Below are 14025 nucleotides of genomic sequence, written 5' to 3' on the forward strand. Positions count from 1 at the left end.
CAATCCTATGCAATGAATTTTCATTTGACTGATATGATGATTGAGGGGGAAAACGTTTTCTTAGCTTGTTGTCTATGGAATTTTAGTCGTGGTAATGAAACTTCAAATTTACTTTTTATTAATCAAAATAGACATCATTGCACATTGTACATGTTTCTCTGTCGAGATACTAAAGCATTCAATGAAATTCATCCTAATTTCATCGAAGTACATCATTCTGAACTGTTGAAACATCCAAAAAATGCTGAGCGCTGCTTCAATGTTAAACCGTCACTATGTTAAAAAAATTTCCAAATGCTTAAAAGAGTTACGTGAACATAATTAACAGCACTAGAACTTACACCCAAGTCAACAAATTCTTCTGTGGTCAGTTTCTTGGAAGGAGGGGGGGGGGGGGGGGGAAGGTCCCTTATCTCTTTTCTATATCCTTCATTTCTTCTCTTTTGGCATGTGTTTCAGGGCGTTCATAGGAATCTTGCTGTTGTACAGATCAGTGATAATTGCCATACAATTTATGAAACATATCTACATGAATGTGATCATACATCACTGAATTTGACTTTATAATGGTTAAGTTTTAACTCATGAAAAAAAATCCATATTTTTCCTACTTCCATACATGATCACACTACAAGTTACCACTCGAATGATTCTTTGTCATGCAGGGAGTGTTCATAAAAAATGCAAGTTACCTCATTGCAAAATCTAATATTTCATGTGTTCAGCAACCTAATATTTCAACTCCACTGAACATCATCTGCAAGAAGTTTTATATTAGAGAATTTATCAGTTATAATTATATGTTTTGAAAACAGGACAAATGCAGTTGTGTACAAATGTTTAAGAAAGTCATTTTTGTATCAACTAATGTATAGAAATGTTTGTGATAAATACTTCCTTGTTTTATTATACAAATTTTCTGAATAAGTTAAATATATTTCTCTCGCAGTCTGAAAGACATACTCTCGTTTGGGGGAAGGTCAAAGGACATCCATTTTGGCCTGCTAAGGTGAGTAAAAAATAATTTTATTCGGTCGTTTCAAAAACATGATCAACTTTGTTTCAAGTAAGTCTTATTGTATGACTAATAGGATTGTTTTATTTTAGAACAGTTATCTGGAATTTATATTACTATGTTATCAATTATTTTAGAATTGAATATCTGTAGCTATGATTATCATTATTTTCTTTAACTCTTTAAAGTCCAAAGTTTAATAGGTCCAGCCTAATTAAAGTCCAGCCTAAATAGGGAGTATGGGTATGTTTTGGATTTGTGAAGGGTGAGGAAAAAAAATGAAAGATGGAAATCTGAAAAACAAGTCCAAGTCACATAGAAGGGTGAAGAGAAAAAGGATAAAAAAAGTAGTCAAAACTTGGACGAGTCTTCTTTGAGGAAAAAAACAGCTATAAAAGAGTTAAGCTGCTATTGTCTTAATAATAATATAGCTTTTATGCAACTTTTTTCATTTCCATCCTATCATTTCAGGATACTGAAACAAATTTAATCCCAGGGAATTTATGGATTAGCTTTACTCTGACTATATTTGCTTTCAGACTTTTTTCCCTCAGTGTTTATGCTAGTTTGTCTTATTTTCATTCTGAACCAGTTAGATAAGTTAACTTCCTTGGCATATCCTGTTATCTCTTCTAACATTCATTCAATATTGCTTTCTTTTGTGGACAAAATAGCCTTTGTTTAATGTGTAACATACTCATGATAGCAAATATCATGTATGTTGGGATTAAAGGAGTGATGTGGAGAAAGATTTGAAACCAATATTCTATTGCATGCCTTCTATTTTCTTTTGTAAAAATTGCAAAATGCATTTTAATGAAGCGCTAGTTTGAAGCCACTACTATTTGGAATTCCTTTACTTTCATTCCTTTATGGCAGACACAATATGAATACCCTTCAAGTTGTATCTATATACCTACACTAATGACTCTAGCTAATTCATTCATTAATCATTACAGTATGGAAACTAGGAATTTGTTTGAGGAAGGGGATTTTTGAGTTGATTCATAATGATTGTTTTGCATAAATTTAAAGGTAAGTTATATACCTTTAAAAGCCAGAGAGACTCTTATTCATGATCTAAAAAAAATCGTTTGAAGTATCAGTTTGTTAGTGTACCATTTCGGTGAGATTTTGGTGTTCATCAATTTAATTATTCTCATTGGTAAAATTATTGAGAAAAAAACTTGAACATTGTGAGAACATCATTTTGGTTATGCTGAGTACCCGGTAAGTGGCAGCCTCTAATTTTGAAGTTTCAAGTCATCCTTTAATTGTTTGAATGGAAGCAGACTATTGGAACGATTGTATCAGAAACAAAATTATAAGGTTATAGTCGTGACTTCTTTCAGCCCATTTATGTATCTTTTTTAGAAGTTCCCAAAAACAGAACTAATTGTGGTTAGATGAGCGGAATATATGAAAGTGGTATTCTCACGCATCACTTGAGAGAAAGAATTGCAGCATTCTATTGGTGGTTCTCTCTCTTTGTTTTAAAAGTGCTGCTATTTCACTGATTTCAAAGCCACCTAGCTTTATTTTACCAATAGTGATAGGAAATAAAGTGGTACTGCAAACTACAAGATTGATGCATTTTCCTGAAAGTTTGTAACTCGCACGCAACGTGAAAATTTTTTGTCCTGAATCAAATTTTTCTGATGTTAAAGATCTGGTTGATTCAAGATATCACTATAAAATGTGGTATTATATTATCATTAAAAAGATTCATGCATTCCCCAGACACTGGCCGTAAATTTCTTTCTTGGCAGTTGTGCATATCAGTGCTCTGAGCTGTAGCCAGAAATTTCTTCCAAAAGGGAAGAAGTCAGAGTTGTTTGAGGGGGAGGTATATATGCTAGTCATTTTCGACAAAAACTGCACCCGTCTTCCCTTTCGACTTTACCTTGTTTAGAGTTACCAACATATCGTCTCCCTCATACCAGAAACATGAATGTACAATTTCCTTGGGGGGGGGGGGGAATAAAAGAGCCTGGGAAATGACATTTGAATGTTTAGTCTACCCATGTTTCTCTATAGAAGTTATTTTCCTAAAATGTTTTGTAACATGTTTCAATAGATAAACACATTCTCATTTCCGGGAAAAAACTCAAGATAGCAAAATAAGGTATCCAACCAGATGATAAAAAAATGGGAAAATTTGCTTGTTTGTGCTTTTGGCATGCGAGGGAACAATATATATTGTTAAATAAGTTTGTCACACCTTTTCCTTATACTCCTTCTTTGAATAAGTCCCCCCCCCCCCAAGTGAATTCATTGTTAGAGTGAATAATTTTCTCTTGTTTCTTGAATCACTCACAAGATGAGGCAATCATAGGTTCAAGTACCACTGTATATCAATTGATATTATCATTTAATTTTTATTATTTTTAATTTTCTTGTGCTATATCATAATATCAACAATCACTCATGATTCTATATATCTACTGTTTGCAGTACTATGAATTGAGCAAAATAGTTTAAAATACAGTATTTTCAGTTAAAATGTGTTGATGTCTTGATTAATTCATTCTAATGTTTGTTTGGTTAGTATTCTGTAGTACTCAGAAAAAGAATGAAAAATTCGTGTGAAGAATCTTGTTCTTCAAATTATTATACATGTTTTTTAAATTAATTTCAAAATGCAGGTTTTGAAAGTCATCAATGGCAAAGCAAGTCTGTTATTCTTTGGAAAACATGAAAGGTGAGTGTTCCACTCTTGTATTCAGTTTCTTGTATTGTAGGGTGAATACTACAATAAGATAACTTGAAAATTTATGATTTTCACAAATTATGATAAGCACAAAAGATGAAGCACCTTTTAACAAGGTTGTTGCTATACTAAAATTAAGCAACTCGTATCTCTTTCTTTACAAGCAGAGCAGTTTTTGTGAATTTCACTAGCGAATAATGCAAAAGAAACATTTCATTTAGTAATGAAGTATGTTTTTCTTAAGAACATGTTTTACACACACCTTAAATTCAGTTATCTATTGGTAGTTGTAGTATTCACCTCACGATATAACCTCACTTAGTCTAAGATGATTCACTTAGTTTAAAGTGATTTGAAATCCCTAGATTGATGAGAATCAATTAGAATTTTTCTTCTAAAAGTAAGTAAATGATACTTCAGAGAAAATCAATTTTTATCAAATATATTCACTCAAGTAAGACATATATGGCCATGGACACGACACATAAGATGGATAGCCAATCACCACACGAGCTGACAAACTATTGAAGATGTTATCACTAAGAAAGCGAGTAAAAAAACATTTTTTGGTTTTTTTGTCATCAAAGATTTTTTTCGACATCATTATGATGTGCCAGCATGTTCAAGATGTTGTATAGTTTGTTTTCGAGGTAAGGGGAATAACCATTGTGTATGACAAGTTCCTGTTGTGTGTTCAGCTTTATGCTACTTCTTTTTTGCGTGCATAAAATTTTCATTACTTATGTAAAAAAACCATATTTCGAAATTTTACCTCTGCTATTTGGAATCAGTGATGAACTACAAGTTTCTGTCTAAATAGCCCTCATGTGAAGAAAATTCGTACGGTGCGACAAAAAGTGTCAAATTGAAACATCTTTTCCCAGATAAAAGCATTATCACAAGCATCCCATTTCTTTGACTTCATTTACAATATAAGTATGAAAATAATAATAATTTTAAATTAAATTCACACATTTTTTCTGGAAATTGTTAGGTTTTATTTACATGTATGCTCATTTTTACGAACTCAAACAAACTTGAACAATTGGTTCGGAAAATTTAATGTTCGTGAAAGGGAAAGATGTTGAAAACAAGGGATACGGTTTGAGCTCAGAGAACTAGTTTTTTTTAATTCCAATGGAAACTATATGGGAACTATATATACCAGGTGATCCAAAAGCAACAGGAAAAGTAAAAATTGATGCAGTCTAAAAATTGATACTGTCCAAAAAGCATAGACACATGCTTTGTCCATGCCACACAATGCAGTTCTGACAAAGATTCCAGATTTTTTTTAAATAAAAAAAACTTCATTGCCAGAACAGTTACATTCAGCATCTACAATTGTGTCAGTAATTTGTATAGTGATGGATCTATTCAAAAAGTGACAAGTAACTGCTGTAGAAAATGCAGCAGTGTACTTGTTGGTTTTCTGCTTTTTCCCAACTTTGTGACATGTGAATGCGAGCTGGTCTCCAATTTGAAAATGTCTTTTCACAGAGAGGAGGCAGACCTACAATATATACTAACATAGCATGGAAATTCAAACATTTACCATTCTCACTTCAAAATATGGAAGACAGGAGGCTGCACCAGCCAGCACACCAAACAAGCATAATTCTCACAACATAATATGTTGTGAGAGTTATACACATACACTCAGAATGCACATTCCAACATGTACTGATTTATTATAAATTCCACATAGGAATGTGTATGAGGTGCATATACGGTTATGTAGTAGCACCACCTGTTGGTGGTAAATATAACTATTCTATCAACAAATTGGTTCATAATTAAAATATTATCCGTCTTTGTGCTGTAAAATCACATCTACGCTTGTCAAATTATTGAATTTTTACTTTTTTCGTTACTTTTGGGTAACCTGGTTTTTAGAGTTCATCTATTTAATTTAGTAGTAGCATTCATAAAAGTGTGTATGAAACTTACCATTGCTTTAGCCTCAGAATCAGTGAACTTAAGTGGTTTTCACCTGAACATAAGCGGGGAAAAATATGTGCATGAGTGTATGTTGCTCTCTCAGAATTTTCTAATTATTTTTCTTATCTTCCAGGGCATTGATATCACTTAGCCATAATCCTCCAGCATGTTTCTTACTATCCAAAGATTATCCTTTCCAGCACAAACATAAAGTTCCTACAGCTCTTCAAGGGCTTTATGAAGAGGCCCGTAAAGAACTTGAAGCTCATATCCAGAAAATCATTGAAGAATGTGGATCATACTCATATGCTCCAACACAAACTGTATTTAATCCGTCATTAATCCAATATCAAGAGACCGGACCTCGAAAAGTAAGTGGTCATTCATGTTTTTGTTCATTTTAATCATTTTTCACAGTTTTCTTCTTGCTGGTTTCATTCACTTCTTCTCATCAGCTTATGAATTCAGTTCTAATAAAAGCTATAGTGGCGAACTTTTATGAGTTGTTTTTCTTTCTGATGGAACTCATTGATCATGCCTTTGAAAGCAAAAAAAAAAGAAAAATTCTTCATGGGGGAACTTTTTGGGTTCAATTTAGTGCAGGACTTGACAAATTGCAAACTCCAGGTTATGATGATGGCTAAAAATTTTGTATTTGCAACTAAATTTTTTCTGTGTTTGAATACAAAATTGAAGTCTGAGGACGACATAAAATCCTGAGAGCTTGTTAGCATATCAGCCAAAGGGGGAAAAGGGGGTCACTATATATAAGTGTTGTGTTGTGAAGTAGTATATACTGGATTTTAACGAGCAGACATTATGTAATACAATACAATACAATACAATACAACGCCACAACAGGCAAATTGCCCAACGAGGTGGCTGACATCATGGATCCCCGAGCCATTTTTTGGAGGCCCTACCTACTACTGCTACACCCCAAATGCACCCCCCCCCACGGAACCCCCCAACGAACCTGTACATGCGGGAATGTGCGTGTACGTGTAGTGCAACCTGACGTAAAGTTTGTTTCTATGTAATGTTTGTTATGTGTAGTGCTGCCATCTGCCACCAGTTTTTTTTTTTCTAACTATGAGTGAAGTGTTATGATTGAATGATTTATCGTTGTAGGACTGTTGCTCTCTGTGGCGAGACTTTTTTTAACAGGGAGATCGGCTCGCATTTGCGCCTTGAAGTTGGGAACCACAGAAAACCAACTTCAGCCGACCACCACTGTGGGGTTCGAACCCGGATCCTCGCATCGCGAGTCCGTCACTATAACCACTCGACCACCACAGCGGCAAAATAACGTTATAAGGGGACTTCGCGTCGGAGGTGCGTCTCTTTTCCAGGAGGTGGCGGAATATCCCCAGACTCTTGATATTGGAGAGGTGTCCAATTTATACACGAAACTACGGAACTTAACGAAGAAGCCTTTATTTCGAAGCACACTCAAAACAGACAACCTTCCAGGACAGAAGCCATATTCAAACTCACGTTCTCTTCTCTTGGAAGATAGATTTGCTCTTCTCACCTTCTTTTAACAACGTATAAGCAAACAAAGCATATTATGTGGTATAAGGCCACAGAGTTAGTAAAAACGTCCATACTGGAAAAATAGATTTGTTACAACGTACATTTATTGCAACAAAACATGATAATGAAATAGAAATGAAAGAAGTGAGACAAGGAGCAACAAAAACATCATGGCCAGGAAGGGCTAATAAAGCAAATCAAACAGGACGAGACAGTGTTCATGTTTCATGTTCCGAGACAGTCTTGACCATGTTTATATTCGATTCATAGTAGTTTTAGTTTTTACTACTCTTAGTTTTTTAAATCAGTCAGATAAGATAGTTAAGAAAATTATTCTGGGCAATTTTCTCAAAAAAGAAAAAAAAATATGCCTAGCTTGAAATTTGAACATCTAAAAAAAATTTTTTTTTTGTCTTATTTTTTTCATAGCATGTAAATACACATTTTCTGACCTAATAAGTAATTTACTGATTCAATCGAAGTTGTGGTTCAAAATTGTTTTTATATCTTTTGAAAAAAAAACTACCTCTTGTGGTCAACTTGAATAGTGGAGCACCCTGTTTGTTTGTGTCTTTTCCATTCTTTGTTTCTTGCTAGTTTTTCTTATTCAAGGATACTGTTGAACTTTCCGTGTGATAATTTATATTTTCTTTCACATTGCACTTGTATAATGTATTTTTATAACATTTGATCTGTTATTTGTTTCTCCCCAAGAATTAAATTGTGCTTGATATTAATGACATTGTTTATGTAATAAATAAGCCCTTGATTTTATTTCTGTTTACATAAAAATTAAAGGGGGGACAATTAGTTTTCACTGAAGAAAACAACTGTGTAAAAGTCAAATGACGATAATACTGTACAACCTCTTTATATAACATCACACTGTTTCTGCTGTTAGCTTTTATAGTCTCCTATGAAGAGTAGGTGTTAATGCCAACAATGATCATTGATAATTTTTGTCGCACCACTGTCATTTTCTGCACACTAGGGCTAATTTTAGACCAGGACCTACAATTTATTGCCGATTCCGAACGGCAGTCTTGTTTTTTATACTCATCGAGAGGTTGGTATGCTAACCCCTCGATAGGGAGACTCCCTGCGGTAGCAATTTTTTCTGCAGTCATGTTGCCATTTTTGCTGTACCCCTGTGTCAGGAAAGTTTTCTGACAAGGACGAACCGAGTATCGGACTCGCGACACCTCTAAATATCCTTTGGTACTTTAGGCGAGTATCTTATCGACCTGGGCTACTGCCCCCACAATGCCTTAATATTAAACCATATTATCCCAAACTTTTTGTCCCATTGTCCCCTTCTTCATAAAATGTTTCTTCTCATCATCCCCAACTCAAGCCAACTCATTGGATCCTATACTGAACTCAGAGCTTCTACTGATTCCATGGACCCTTCCATCGCTACTGGGGAGGGGAGGGGAGAATATTGCTCACTTTGGGAAACACAGTAATAAACCAACCATTGAATAATCCAGTCTGACCAAAATACAGTCAAATCTCAACAAGTCAAATGTGCAGATGCAGACAAAAAAAACTTTGACTTATTAGAAATTCTGATTTCAGAGTGGGAGAAAAAGAATTATTAAAATGACAGAGCTATAGTTAGGAATATCTTATTAATAAAACATGCCAAATTACTGTAAATGAAGAAATTTGAAATGAAGAAATAAACCAGACGTACATACTGTATTGTGGAAATGAACACATGCATGATACTCCTACTGCAAATAAAAAATGATTCACTAAATCAAAAAAATTTCAAGTGTATAAAAGATTATTTTCTGTAAAAAAAAAATGCAGTGATTTTTTATTTTATTTTTCATCCTTCTTTTGAGAGAAAGTCATTCACTTTTTGCAAGTAGACAAATGATTTTGCTAAATGCCAAATGTCATTTTTTAAATTTCTCTTATTTTTCAACTTAAGGGAAGAAAACTGAGTTATATAAGGGAACATTTTAACACTAACCAAGGTAGGGAAAAAGTTTTGAGACTGAGCTAAAACTTCGACTTAAACAGGTATTCGAGTTATCAGAGCTCGATATCATGAATTGATTGTAGTTTGAAGAAGAAAGTCAGCTTTGTCACTTATTACAAATTGAAATTGGTTGCTTGCTCCATGAAAAGGAGGCATAAATCAAGTACCAAAGGATGTTTAGAGGTGTCATGAGCTCGATACCCAATTCGTCCTTATCGGAAACTTCCCTGATTGATGCTGAGGCACAACAGGAATGGTGATCACATGACCACAGAAAAAAGATTGTGACCATAGGGAGTCCCGCATCAATGAGTTAATCACCAACCTCTCAGTAGTGAGTATTAAAAAAAAAAACAAGATGACAAACACTGCCGTTCGGAATTGGCAATAAATTTAATGTTCCAGTCTAGTTAGCTCCTGTGTGCAGATAATGACTGTGGTGCGAACTCAAAAATTATCAGATAAATCAAGCCTTTGGCTAGCTATGGTTCTGTTTTTCTCAACATTTTTTCTATCTTTTTATTGGCAGTTTCTGGTAGAAAAGGGGACCAATGAAGCTGTCACCATTATTGTTTTACCAGCATCCAGATTTCGACAAACTCGACAAACATTCACATTGAATGCAAAAAGGGCAAAAATTTATTGTGAAGAATTCAGAATGTTAACATATCTATCAACAGGGAAAGGGCAATTATATGCAGGAAAATTAAAAAGAAAAAGATTATTCTGTATTGTCATTCTTATGGGGAAAAAAAATTGACAGTGAAACCTCACCCCAACCATATTCTGTATTATGATAAATTCCTCTGCAACAATATTTTTCCAAGTCTTATTTGAGAAGATCCCTATAGTCTAATGTTAAACTGCTTCCTCTTGATATAAGGATAATCTCTCTGCAATGATAGTCTTTCTTTGTCCGCAGAGTATCATTACATCGAAATTTCAATGTACTTGGTTCTTAAGAAATTTGGCTGGCATTCAAAGTTTCACTTCATTTGTCTAAGAATGCCAAAAGATAATGGTGTAAAGAAGCTCAATTGAAAAATATTGCCTTGTGTAGTTCTAGTACACGAATCGATAGATTGCAAGAATAGCATAGCATATTGACCAATTTCTCACAGCGACTGTCATACTTCTAAAGTCTGAGTGATTCATGTTAACTTATAATGCTATGTATTATAGAGCTGCAAGTTTCTATGGTTTGCTTTAAAAACAATCAGGTTCAAATAAAAAGATAATTCACTAGAATGTTGATAACATTTCCCCTTTTTTATATAGGTGAGATTGGAACCTCCTCATAAAAAGCCACGTGTGGACCGTCCTATTCCTCGTTACATTACTGGTGAGTGCTGTCATTGTGATGAAGTATTTTGGTGTTTTCTTTTGGTTGTCAACTTTTTATTTTATTTTTGAAATCAGATGATACGTTATAAGTGGGATTCATAAATAACAGGTTACGAATATCGAAGCTTTAAAATTGTTTTGGTAAAGATCAAAAGCCTTCCACTTACGATAAAGTTTTGTCTTATAAACTAGCACAGTAACTGGATGTGTCTGTTGCAGTCCAATGAATTGCAAAAGACACATCCAAAGCTTAGTTTCCCTGATATAAAAAAGAATGTCTAATGCATTTTAAATTCTGTTTTAATACAGATTATTTCGAAAACTTGTGCCAGAATGGAAATGGTTTTCAAATTATTCAGTTATCAAATAACCCTGTAAGCCTGCATTTTTCCCCAAAGTGGGCAATATTGCTCCTTCAGGGAACTGAAACAGACTAGGGGAGACATGGAGAAAAAGCAGGGATGTCATTGGAATGCACCACTGACCCACCCCTAAAGGTATGTAGGATAAATAGTAAACCCAATGTCGCAGTCCTATTCAGAACGAATATTCTGGCAGGGCGAAACAGAACTAACCCCAGAGCCTAGCACCAGCGAGTCCAGGTTCATGAGAGGTGCCATTCTTCTTAATTCCCCCGATCTGATTTTCATCATAGTTAAACCACCATAACTTTCAACTAACCTAGGAGGCACATGGGGATATAGAGAGGGCTATCCCCCCCCCCCTCTCCTTCACATAAAAGATATGTACTGGTTATTTTTAAGGGGAAGGAGTAATGTGACAAGTAAGTTTGAGGGACTGCTGCAAGCTCTCCTGGTTTGAATCGTGACCATATATGAGACCAACAATAATCGTTGTTTAACTACCGTATATACTCGTGTATAAGCCGACTCGTATATAAGCCGACCCCCCCCCCCCCACTTCAGGACCATCAAAACCGCAATAAATTGAAAACCCGTGTATAAGCCGACCCCCCCAGAAATACGTGCATTTCAGAAAAAAAAAATGCTTATATTTTCATGCAAAATTAATAGCTTGCGGATATTTACAACAGAAAATGATTCAAACTTTTTAATCCGTTCCTTCTAAGTCTCCAAACTCATCATAATCCATCAGATCATCATAGGGGGTGCAGCATCTTCGTTTTTATCCTCATCGTCGTTGTCACTTTCAAAGAGGATATCATCTTCAGTTCCGTCCATCGCATTGCTGATGCAACACTTTTTGAAGGATTGGATGATAATTTCGGTGGAAACAGAATTCCACGTCTCATGTACCCTTTGGCACATTAGACCAATGTCAGGTTTCTTCAAGGCACCACTTTTTGTAGTTTCTTTAACATCGGAACTCATCCATTCGATCCACAAATTCCTCAAATAGTCTTTCAAAGACTTGTTATGCTCACATCTTAAGGCTGTACAATCGACGTTAGCCCATCTGATATCAAAGCCAATGATGTTTTCAATTTCTTTGCCTCGGTTGACATTATCGGTTCTATGGGATTTGAACATATACCATACCGATAATGCCGGTTTCCCGAACTCTCCTACAAAAATGACTACAGATTTCGGGGGGGGGGGGGGGGGGGGAATCAATATTTTTTCATCAAAAACTGACCCGAGTATAAGCCGACCCCCCTACTTGAAGAACAAATTTTTCCACAAAAAAACTCGGCTTATACACGAGTATATATGGTACTACTACTTAACCGTACATGTACGGCCACATTCGTACACATTTCTCGAGAATTTCTAATGAATCTGTACATATTGGAATATGTGTGTTCTGAGTGTATGTGTACCCTTAACATATTTATGTTATCTGAGTTTTTTTTTTCCTCTTTGGCTTTTGACTGAAATAATTTATCTTTTGAAATCTCATAATTAAGAAAATTTAAAAAATAATTATTATCTTTCTAGTTTCTTTAGAGTCACCAGTGTTGGTTGATCTGTGCGACTCGGACTCTGAGGATACAAGTCGTTGCCCAGAGATTACTGTTGAGGAAAATCTTGTGAACACAGAAATCTGCACTGCTCAACCCCAATCTAATTGCCAATGGCTGGATAACATAAAGATTCTGAATGTGGCATCTGGTGTCGAGGTTACCGCCGAGAGCAGTAATGGCACAGAAATTCAAGAACAACTTGCCTCTGCTGAGAGTCTACAGGAATTTCAAAGTTCATACATTTCTGTTAATGGTTGTATCGATTCAGCAATCTGTGGTGTTGATAATGATCAGCAAGCGTTGAAAGGAAAAGGGAATAACGAAACTCCTGCAGAGATCAGTGGTATGTGCTCGATCCTTTTTATCAAAAAATTATGCTATGTAAGAAGTTTCTACTTTAATTGTCGATATTTCTACAAATTGTCCATACGGTTATATTATTAATGTAACATCTTGCATTTAACATCATCTCCAGAATCAAGTGACGTCTTACATGTTGTTTGTGATGCTGATACAACGTCTAACTCCCCTCCAAGTAACGATTCTGGTTTGTCAACTAAAACAGATGAAACAGAAAAATCTCTTCAAAATTTTGAAAAGCAGGCAAGCATTTTGTATTTTATCTATCTATATTTACTATATGCCTACTATGTATACTCATGTATAAACCTGTCTGTATATAAACCCCCCTCCTCCCAGTTGAAGACCACTAAAAAGTCAAAAAAGCTAAAACCTGTGTTTTAGCCACCCACTAAAAAGCAGATGAATTTTAGAGTAAATATGTATTTCTAAGTCATTTGGCCAACTTCTTTCTGTTTGGGGGCCCAACATGGCGGTCAGATGTGGCATCGTAGGCAGCACCAGTAAAATTACCAGTTCAACCCACACGGGTAAAAGACTTACATCCTGGAAGGGACAGAGCCTGGGTCGTGTCTGGTCTGAGACAGTAAAATTACCAGGAAAATTCAGATTTTGAATATGCCATAAGTAATACCGTTGAACCCCCGCTTATAAGGGAGTAAAAAAAAAATCAGCGAAAATATTTGTTACACGCGAACTTTGTTTTATTTGTTTTGGGAGGCTTAAAAAATAATATGCTTCAGCAAAATAAAACATAATTGAAATGCACGATACTAGTTTTTGAATAATCTGAGCATTTTTAAAATAAATAGAGATTGAGCGAGCTCAAAAGATGTTAAAACTTCAATCAAAATCTTGCATAATTAAATACATAAATGAAAATATTTGTTGTTCTTTTCTTCATGAAAGTGTATTTGATTTTCATGATAAAATGAACGCGCACGGGATAACACCATAGAGCCAATGTCTGAATCTAGCTAAAGATTGGCAAATGTGCACTAAAGGTGTTTTGGAGGTTAGATTCGTTTTATTCTAAGGAATATAATCTCAGTCTTTTCTTCTTAATAAGATTTTCTGCAAACAAAATAGGATTCAGCAGTGAAAGATTTAAAAAATAATAAAGTAGAAGAGAAAGAGGATTTCTCGTAACAAACTTTGTGAGCAATTTGAGTGTTCAAAAACAT

The 14025-nt window shown here is 34.9% G+C and overlaps 1 protein-coding gene across 2 annotated transcripts in view; it reads left to right on the forward strand.

Moving 5' to 3' along the window:
* Positions 1-14025, forward strand: part of LOC149068226 (uncharacterized) — a 52890-nt gene that overhangs the window by 14029 nt on the left and 24836 nt on the right. The window contains exons 9-14 of one of the 2 annotated variants that reach the window (XM_089251814.1): positions 950-1009; positions 3661-3716; positions 5800-6037; positions 10471-10534; positions 12456-12824; positions 12957-13084. In XM_089251814.1, the coding sequence (XP_089107940.1) occupies positions 950-1009; positions 3661-3716; positions 5800-6037; positions 10471-10534; positions 12456-12824; positions 12957-13084 (915 nt within the window). The remainder of the gene's footprint in view (positions 1-949; positions 1010-3660; positions 3717-5799; positions 6038-10470; positions 10535-12455; positions 12825-12956; positions 13085-14025) is intronic. The other variant, XM_089251815.1, reaches the window with a different exon arrangement.

The sequence above is a fragment of the Pholcus phalangioides genome, unplaced genomic scaffold, assembly GCF_987345545.1.
Source record: "Pholcus phalangioides strain wild (caught in Gottingen) unplaced genomic scaffold, Ppha-v1.0 ptg000027l_1, whole genome shotgun sequence".
Classification (NCBI taxonomy): Eukaryota; Metazoa; Arthropoda; class Arachnida; order Araneae; family Pholcidae; genus Pholcus; species Pholcus phalangioides.